Source organism: Schistocerca cancellata, chromosome 5 (genome assembly GCF_023864275.1).
Source record: "Schistocerca cancellata isolate TAMUIC-IGC-003103 chromosome 5, iqSchCanc2.1, whole genome shotgun sequence".
NCBI lineage: Eukaryota > Metazoa > Arthropoda > Insecta > Orthoptera > Acrididae > Schistocerca > Schistocerca cancellata.
The window spans coordinates 783,928,892-783,939,606 of NC_064630.1; the positions used below are offsets into that span (position 1 = coordinate 783,928,892).

The 10,715-nt window shown below is 38.9% G+C and overlaps 1 protein-coding gene across 1 annotated transcript in view; it reads left to right on the top strand.

The window, feature by feature from the left end:
- LOC126188021 (Down syndrome cell adhesion molecule-like protein Dscam2) overlaps window positions 1-9,452 on the top strand; it is a 55,781-nt gene extending 46,329 nt beyond the window's left edge. The window contains exon 8 of the mRNA XM_049929439.1: window positions 9,330-9,452. Within this exon, the coding sequence (XP_049785396.1) occupies window positions 9,330-9,437 (108 nt within the window). The 3' untranslated portion in view covers window positions 9,438-9,452. The remainder of the gene's footprint in view (window positions 1-9,329) is intronic.
- Window positions 9,453-10,715: the final 1,263 nt, after the last annotated feature.

The window sequence follows — 10,715 nt, forward strand, 5'->3', positions numbered from 1 at the left end:
TCAGTAGGCTGTGACTTCCTGGGCCTGTGCCACAGGACAGGCCACAGGATTGAGAACTGCAGGTTCCCTCCTAACTACATGTCAGAACCTGCTGCTTAGATAGCTGACTGTGTGTGGGGTGCACACAAGGGTTTTCTAGATTATGCATCTCTATATCCAATCCAGGTAATGATAGCTTTTGGAAACCAAGAAGTATCAGTGTAAGATCGAAAGAAATGCCTCCCAAAGGTGAACATATTAAAATCCTAATAGTTAACTGCCAAAATATTTGCAACAAAGTGCCAGAGTTTTAAGCACTCTTGAAAAGCAGTGAAGCTCACATAATACTAGGTACAGAAAGATGGTTGAAAGCTGAAATTGATAGCAGTAACATTTTTGGGGAAAATTTGAGTGTATACCAAAAGGGTAGGCAAATGGGATATGGAGGTGGTGTACTTGTCACAGCAAACAAGAAACTCAAATCCGCTGAGACAGAAACTGAAGCTGCATGTGAGACTCTTTGGACATGACTCATTATCAAGGGTGGGCATAAAATGATAATTGGCTCCTTTATTGCCCACTAGACTCATCTCCTGACATAACCAAAAATTTTAGACAAAACCTTGGTTCACTTGTATGTAAACCCCCCAATCATTGGTGGAGATTTTAATCATCCACCAGTTAATTGGGAAAATTACAGTTTTGTTAGTGGTGGGCATGATAAGACATTCTGTGAAACATTACTAAATGCCTTTACTGTAAACTACCTAGAAGAGAACTTCACTGTTGAGTACACTACACTCGTCTTTGTGATATGTATTGTAATTTCTTTCAATTGAAAACTTACGTTGGACGCCTATTATTCGGCGGCACAGCAAACACTGTGAGTTTTCATCAACAGCTACAAAAAAGAATTGCAGTTCCCAGTCATTTTTAAACGACTGAGAACATAGATCTCGCATCCTTTGCTTTTTCACAGTACTTGCCATCTCTCAGTACTTCTCTGTTAAGGTTACAGTCACCAGGGTAAACGAGACTGGATATGTTGCGCTCTTGCTTGTGCCACAGGGAAGTGGAGCCGCCATTCATTTAGGACACATGTCTAATAACAGATGTCGCTGTCACACACGTGCGCACATGTGCAGCACTTCCGCACGTCTGCACACTGTGCAGCGTTTGGCCGGCCCTGATGTAGAGGAACTATGGCTCAAGTTTAAAAGAACAGTTGACATATACAACAGTTAAAAATAATAATAATAATAATAATTATTATTATTATTATTATTATTATTATTATTATTTTATTTTCATTTGGCCATTACAGCAGTAGACAACTACACACATATTATACAGTACAATTGATCATTTAAAAGAAACAACAGCATTGTTATTAGTGTTTCAATATTATATTACAGTTGAAATATTCATTTATCATAGTTACTGCAGTGAATCCTATATACTCCAGAGCCATCAAATTTATCATAGTTCCCTTTCAAGGGGGATAAATTTGATGGCTTTGGAGTATACAGGATTGACTGCAGTAACTGTGACAAATATTATATAGGTCAAATAGGCCACTCATTTAAATTAAGGTTTAAAGAATATTCATTTATATCATAGAATGGGTAGGTAACTAGTCAGTCATATAGTATTTGTTTGAATGCAAGGGACCTGTCAACAGAGCAGTGTGTGATGCGATAATTGACTACCGAAGTAGAATATTGTCAAATGATCTGTAACAAAACCAAAAGAAATTCTGGTTGTATGTAAAGGCTGTTAGTGGCACTAAAGTCAGTGTCCAGTAACTAGTGAAGGAGACAGGCACTGAAATTGAGGGTACCAAAACAAAAGCTGAAATGCTTAACTCCATTTTCAAATTTTGCTTTACAAAGGAAAACCCAGGAGAATTGTCCGAACCTGGTACCAATGAAAAGATGAATGAAATAAGTATCAGTATCAGTGGTGTTGAGAAACAGCTGAAATCATTATAACTGGACACAGGTCCCGGGCCCGACAGAATCCCTATTGGCCACTTCTAACTATAATCTACTATAGATTCCTCAAACAAAAAAACATGCTCAGTTTTATGAAAATGAGCACAGGTCACATCCACCTGCAAGAAGGGTAGTAGAAGTGATTCACAAAACTACTGTCCAATATCCTTAATATCAATCTGTTGTAGAATCTTAGAACATATTCTCAGCTCAAACATAACAAGGTATCTCGAACAGAGTGAGCTTCTCCATGCCAGCCAGCATAGATTTTGAAAACATTGATCATGTGAAACCACACTCACACTTTTCTTACATGACATACTGAAAGCTTTGGATCACGGCAATCATGTAGAAGCAGGATTTCTTGATTTCCAAAAAGCATTTGACTCAGTACTGCACCAACACTTATTGTAAAAAGTACACTGTTATGGGGTATAAAGTGAAATTTGTGACTGGATTGAGTACATTTTGGTAGGGAAGACACAGCATGTTATATTGGATGGAAAATCATTGACAGATGTGGAAGAAACTTCAGGTGTGCCCTAGGGAAGTGTGTTGGGACCTTTGCTGTTCATGTTGTATACCAATGACCTTGCAGACAATGTTAATAGGAACCTCAGGCTTTTTACAGATGATGCACTTACCTATGATGAAGTAATGTCTGACAGAAGCTGCATCAATATTCAGTCAGATTTCAGTAAGATTTCAAAGTGGTACAAAGATTGGCAACATGCTCCAAATGTTCAGGAATGCAAAACTGTGCACTTCACAAAATGAAAAAATGTAGTATCCTATGACTATAATATCCATGAGTCACTGTTGGAGTCAGCCAATTCACACAAATACATGGGTGTAACACTTTGTAGGGATATGAAATGGAATGATCACATAGGTTCAATTGTGGATAACACAGGTAGTAGTCTTTGATTTATTGGTGGAATACTGGGGAAGTCCAATCAGTCTACTAAGGAAATTGCTTACAAATCACTCATGTGACCATATCTACAATACTGCTCAAGTGTGTGTGATACATACCAAACAGGACTAACAGGGAATATTGAACATATACAGAGAAGGGCAGCACAAATGGTCACCAGTTTGTTTGGTACATGGGAGAGTGTCGCAGACATACTGAAGGAAGTGAACTGGCAGACTCTAGAAGATAGATATAAACAATCCGGGTGAGAAAGTCTATTAACAAAATTTCTGGAACCAGCTTTAAATGATGACACTATGTCCCTATGTATCACTCACATAGGGATCATGAAGATAAGATTAGAATAATTACTGCATGCATAGAGGCATTCAAACACTCATTCTTCCCATGCTCCATAACACACACACACACACACACACACACACACACACACACACACAAACTGGAAAGGGGGTTGGTATGGGAAACCTGAGTTGCAACTATTCACACAGGGACTTTACTGTTAATTCTTGGTCATGCGAACATACAAATCAATAGTTCTCTTTAGTCATAGTTCATAGTGATGTGATGAATGGTCTTTGTACTGTTGGTATATATCGCACAGGGTGTAATGAGTGTGCAGATATTTCTATTGGTGGCTGAGAACAGTATATTGAACAACATTACTTCAGTACTTACATCATTTGCAGACTATAATTGTAGTTATAACAGGTCATATGTTTTTAGGTTGATAAGTACCTCCAAGTATGTGTGGCACGAACAAGTCATAAATGTTTAATGCTAATTTTCCCCTGAGCAGCAGGTCAGGTGTTGAAGTGTGGACACATGATCGTAAAGGTTAGTCTATACTGACAGACATAGTCCACTTAGTGGTGCAGTTACTACCATGCAGAAAACATCACTTCATACAGTTTGTGACATTTTTGTGGGAAGATTGTTTTGATACAGAGGAAAAACAACCAATGCACTGATGTGTATACATGTTATGACCTGAGGCAGATTTGCCAATGACAGATAACCTCAAACTTATTGGAAACTGCTATAGATAACTGTCTATCTGTTCACTCCCAGAGCAGTGATTGACATAGTTGAAGTGTATAGAAAGGTTTATATTCATTTACCATCTCTGCAACTACAAGCACAATTTTCCAAATACAGGGTGGTGCACAAAATGTGTTATCAATTGTTTCTTTCACAATTTACGACGCACATTAGGTATCCCGCTGGGATCTCTACAGCAGTACCAGCAGAGCTTGGAAAAACAAATGAGTTACAAAATGATGTGTAATTCATGATACTGCCGCTAGGAGACTAGCAAGCAGCAATGGCTGACAATGGAAGACTGACAACACAGCAACGATTGGCAATTGCATTACTTTTTCATGAAACGAAAAGCCTTGATGTGACTCAGAGGCGTTTTCGACTACAGTTTAACATACGATGGGTCCCTTGCAAGAAGACCATCCACAGGTTGTACGATATATATTTTTTAAAGGAACAGTATTGGAAGCGAAGCGAACTCGGCCAAAGCCTGTTTGTTTGCCGGAGAATATTGAAGCGGTACGAGTTACTGTACAGAGAAGTCCTGGGAAATCGTGTAGAAAGGCAGCAGTGCAACTGGGAATATCCAGACGCTCCATTCAACACATTCTCAAAAGTGACCTCCATATGTACCCATACCAGATGACCTGTGCATAGAAGCTCAGTGAAGAACACAAGCAGCAGAGACTACTGTTTGCTCAGTGGGCGGAGGATAGGGAAGAAACTCTCAACAACGTCTGGTTTTCAGACGAGGCGCATTTTCATTTAGACGGTGTGGTTAACAAACAAAATGTATGCTTTTGGGCCACTGAAAACCCACAAGTGCTTCATGAATGACAACATTATGCTCCGAGGATTACAGTATGGGCAGAAATTTCCAGTCACGGACTTATTGGACCCTTTTTCTTTGAAGAAACTGTGAACAGCGAGCGTTATTTGAGCATGCTTCACAATAGCTTCATTCCACAGCTTCTTGCTACTCCCTTGCCCTACAACACACAGTGGTTCATGCAAGATGGAGCAAGGCCACATACTGCAATCACTGTGCTGGAGTTTTCACATGAGCATTTCGACATGCGGATCATTTCACTCAGGTTTCCAGGTCGCTTCAATGACGGACAAAATTGGCCCCCCAATAGTCCAGACTCCAATCCATGGGACTTTTTTCTTTGGGGTACCTAAAGGAAAAAGTTTTCCCGAAATGTCCACATGATTTAATGGAGCTCAGAAGACTTATTCTTCAAGCTTGCAGTGAAATTACGGAAGACATGTGCCGTAGGGTAGTCACTAACTTCAGTGTTTGTTTGAAGGAAGTTAGGAAATGAAATGGTGGACATATTGAGCATGTGCTGAGTTAGAACATATCTCTATGGACGGCTCTTCATTGTAGTATATGTCCCTTTCAGATAGTATTAAAGTTTATATTCAAAAACAAAATGGTAACACATTTCGTGCGCCACCCTATAGTTGTAGTTCCGCATTTATTTAAAAATAAATGCTTCATTTGGAGCATCATTTTGATATGCCTCACTTCTGTGGGTTACTTAAAATTTTACAACTGACATAATCTAATGTGTCAAAGCCTAATTACAAAGTTTCAAGAACTAGCTTTAAGCTGGAAATCAAAGAGTATACCCACAGCCCCCTACATACCACTCATATAGGGATAGCAAAGAGAAGATAGACTGATTACAGCACACACTCAGACATTTGAGCAGTCATTCTTCCTATGGTCCAAATGCAAATGGAGTGGGAAGAAGCCCTAGTGACTGGTATAATAGGAGAACCCTCTATTATGCACTTCACATTGGTTTGCAGAATATACAGTATATGTAGATGTTGACCTAAACATGTAAGCTTTCGGCCAGAAGGCCTTCATCTGATATAAACATACATACACACACACATTCATGCAAATGCAGTTTATACAGGCATGTCCACTGTCTCTGGCTGATGAGACCAGACTGTGAACAGCTGTGCATGATGGGAGAAGCAATCTGGGTAGCAGGAGGCTGGGGCAGGGAGGGGGAGGGAGAACACGGTATGGGTGAGGGACAGGTAAGTGCTGTTTGTGGGAGCATACAGGGACAAGGTGGAGAGAGGGTAGGGCAACTAGGTGCAGTCAGGAGGTTATACAAAGGGCAGGTGTGTGGAGGGGGCGGGGAGGGGGAGGGGAGAAAAGGTGAGAAATAACAAGACTATGGGTGTGTTGGTTCAACAGAATGGTGCGTAATGCTGCAGTGTGGACAGGAAAGTGGATACATGGGTGAAGGACATTGACTAGCGAAGGTTGAGGCCATGAGGGTTATGGGAACACAGAATACACTGCGGGGAGAGTTCCCGTCTGCACAACTCCTACCAATGCCAGATTTTCTGAATTGTGCAGGAATGAACTCTCCTCACAATATATCCTACATTTATGTAACCCTCCTGGCCTCAACCTTTGATATTCATTGTTCTCCAACCACCCACCCCCTTCCCTGTTCCCACCCCTATTCCACAAGTGCACCCACAATTTTTTACTTCTCTCCTTTACCAATCCTCCCTCGTCCCCCATCTAACCTCCTAACTGCACCTAGCTGTCCTACCCTCTTTTCACCCCATCCCTGTATGTTCCCATAAACAGTACTTTACCAGTCCCAACCCCTACCCAGCTCTCCCTTCGCAGCCTCCTCCTTACCCCACCACCCAAATTTCTTCTCCCATTATGCGCAGTTGCTCACAGTCTGGTCTTGGCAGCCAGAGACAGTAGTGATGTGTGTTTGAGCTACATTAGTGTGGAAGTGTTTGTGTATGTTGTCTATTTCAGAAGAAGGTCTTTTGGCCGAGCTTACATGTTTAGTAGTCTTTTTGTTGTGTCTGTCTGCAACTCAGCATTTCTGCTATATGGTGAGTAGCAATCCATTCCATTTCATAATATTGTCACTATTCCATCCTGGATTATCCACTATTAGAGAATAAAATGTCACTAATTCACTGGAAGGCAGGAGAAAGGAAAGTTACTGTTAGAAATTTTCAGTTATGCCTGCATAGCTCAAGTTGGTAAGAGCATTTCCCATGAAAAGCAAGGTTCTGGGTGCAAATCCTGGTCCAACACACAGTTTTAATCTGCCAGGAAGTTTCAAAATAGTGTACTTTCTGCTGTACAGTGAGAGATTCATTCTAAAAACTCAAACATAACTGTGCTCATTATCATGATCATCCTTGAATTATAAGTATCTGCAAATCACATATTTATAGCTATCACTTGATTATTCATACACATTTCTTATGCAGTACATAGTTCTATCAGTGTGGATTAATTTTAAATATTCTCATAATTGTTTTCAAATTATTACTGTACCTTTTCACTGGACATGAAATCTTTTTCATGCTGGTTACTGCCTCCAACATTAATAATTAATTACCTGGATGGATGGCAATGTCTGAGTCATATTCACTTAAACATGCTCCTTCATCACCATTAACTTTCTAATGTAGAACTTGTTACTGTAATACATATACATGATACAGGATAATCCTCTAATTCATATTGCAGAAATAGCACTTTCTCCTTATCCCCTTGTATCTCTTTGTTTTAAAAATCCACTTCAGCAATGAAAGCATTTGAAAGGAAATGGGAGGCATTGACCACGTATATTATGAGCTAACTGCTGGTGAAATATCACCTACATAAAAATTATCAATTAAAACCATAATTAATTTAGGAGTGCCTTAATGCCATGCATACACTTTTTTCAACTAATTAATATTACATTATGTTTCTGAAATAAGAAAGTAGATAAGATAGATATGATTTTTCAGTCTATTAATCTTTAACAACAGTCAGTTGGCTCCTATCAAACTGCACTTGAATCCCACAGGAGCCACTTTTTTATCTCTGTTATCACTCTTCTCATTCATAATTAGATTGTTTCTATGCACTTTACATATGTATGCATTCTTCATGACTGCCAACCTTCAGCTATAGTTCAGCAACTGGTCTGGTTACCTACTGTTGGGTATATATTAGACAATGACTAAAAATATACAAAAACACTATAACTTACCGAAAGAAAATCTACCAAATGTAATCAAAGTGTGCTTGAAATCTAGACAAATGCATAAATAATGTTGTTAAAATCTCATACTAGCAGCACAATACAATACTAGTAACTGTATGCAGATAAATATAATAGCAATTTACAAGTGCAATGTAGACAAAAAATCCAAAAGTTGTTGTGCATTTTCTTTTAAAGGTGACAGGGAATTCTTATTGTGTTGTTCAGTGTCATAGTGCCAGAATGTAAATGCAAAGGTCTTGGTTTCGACCCCATTGGCCTTAGGATTTTTTTTTCTGTCATTTATCACTTCGTTTGTCTCTGACAATGATTTCTTAATGTGAAACATGGTAAGTAATACAATGGTGTGAAGTCCAAGTTAAACTGTATATCCTCGTATTTGGTTGGGTACATCACTTCAAAGGTTGCTGGAAAGCAATGGTATCTGCTACCAAGAGGACAATGCTTTGTAAAGCATTATGATGGTCAAATCAACTGTCTGGTTGATAACAGCTTTACTTTTATATTATGACTGTAATAGTATCAAGTAGTTAGAGTAGTTGTAGAATAAGTGGTAATAATAGTAGTAACAGCAACAGTCTTTCATGCTTCTCAGGGTGACAGATATGTCTTGACGACATGATATGGGCAGTCAGATCCAGTTTGAGAACATTTTTCCACACAAGTGACCTACCATTTGGCACCCCCCCCCCCCTCTCCCTTCCCCAGTCCATCCCTTTTCCGTAGAACACTTTCACTTTTGTCAGTTTCTACTGCTGTTTGTGATACACACTGTATACAAATCTTGCACTTGGGCACCACTCTCATCTTGGTGCTGCAAGTAACTGCTGCTGTCTGTGATATGTCCTGTACAGTAATGGCCCCTCCCACCTTGGTGCCCAAGTGGTGGCTTGCGTCACTTGGGCCTTAAGCCAGCCCATTTGGCTTTTTGTGCCCATTCTTGTGCCTAGAGGTCTGGGGGATATGGCCATTCACTATTGTAAGAAAATGAAACACCTACAGCCATCCTTATGAGGTGATTTATTGTGTAGCTACCAGTTTTGCCACTTCAATGCACCATCTTCAGGCCTTAGTTGAAGCTGAAGGAGTTATCATGATCCATATATACAATGCTTCAGTGGCCAACAACTGGTTTACACAGACTACCTTGTAACTGTGATGTTGTCTCTCCAGCCGTGGCTGTAGGTGTTTCATTTTCTTGCAGTAGCCCATTTGGCAGTTATGGCTTTGAAAAAATCTTGGTCCTATTGCTTTTCGTTTAATATATATTTAGGTACACATGTATTAATAACTTCAACTTTTTTTTGTTTTTTATAGTATGAAAGCTGCAGTGAATACATGAAGATAAAAAAGAAAGTGGAGAGTGAAGCTGAGGACGTTGACTGGATACCACTGCACAGTCTTTATCAAGCTCACAGATACTGAGTCTCAAACATTCACAAATGACATGAAATGTTGAGATGAAAGCTGTTTAAAGACAGGAAACTAAGTGCCTTATTCTCATAACTGTTATGCTGAAGCATTTATGTGCAACAAATATTTGCATGTTTTGAAATACAAAAATCATTGACATATACTGCTGATCAATATATTCATTGTTTACTTTATTTCTAAGTCTCAAAATTAACTTCTTGCAGCAACTGAATAAGATTCTTGTATATACTACTAAAATAAATAATGTTCAACAAATTTTTCAGTAACATTACTCTCTCCTTGATTGTCATATAAAAGAAATGCATACACAACAAATTAGAAATGTTTGCAGATCTATCACAGAAATATTTATGTACTAGCTGTTACCTGCTGCTTCACTCGCATATCAGTTGTTTTGTTATGATGAGTGATGGTGAGTAAGCAAGCTAGTAATTTCACAATATGTTTGTGTATATAGTGGTGTAGAGACACATGTGTAAAAAATGTATGCGGTACTGGTATACATGTATATAATGAATGTGCTTTACTACTTTGCTGTAGGTTGAATATGAAATCACACATAATATTTGCTAATCATATTTCAATAATGCCTCAGTTCATTATGTCCTCGCAGAAACAAAGTTTTAAGGAGTTTCTCTGGCTCATATGGTACCAGATGTGAGATTTTGCCACTAGAGTAACACATACCAACCATTTCTCCCTTCCACTTTAATGCATTATGGTGCATACATTTTTGATCCATCCCCCTATGATGACTAATTTATGATTAACATAGTCAGTTAATAGATAATAATCAAATGCAGCCTCCCACTTCCAGATGTAAAAGTCCAACACTGTTTTTCATACAGCCTTTATTTAAATGATGCTGTCCTTGTGAGTCTTCAAGGGTCTTGGAAGCTGTAAGAGACATGTGACCCACAGCATTTAAAATGCGATGGGCTTGTGACTATTCTAACTTCTCTGTAGCTCATAAGGCCACCTGACGGTTCCGCATTCAAATTATGATAGAGATGAGACTGCTCTGGGGTTATTTGGATTCAATTAACTTTTGCAATTTGAGTTCTCTTGGAATTGTGCACTAAATCAGACTTATGTTTGCGAGGCTTATAGTAACAGTTTTCGATGGAATTAGAGAGCTTGACAACATTTTTCGACTTGGTAAATTAAGATTTGGGCAAAGTATATAATGTATAACTTTTTAAATTCTGTGTCTTTAACTATAGAGGAAGGATGGTATTCTCTGCAAATCATTTTTAAAGGCTGTACATC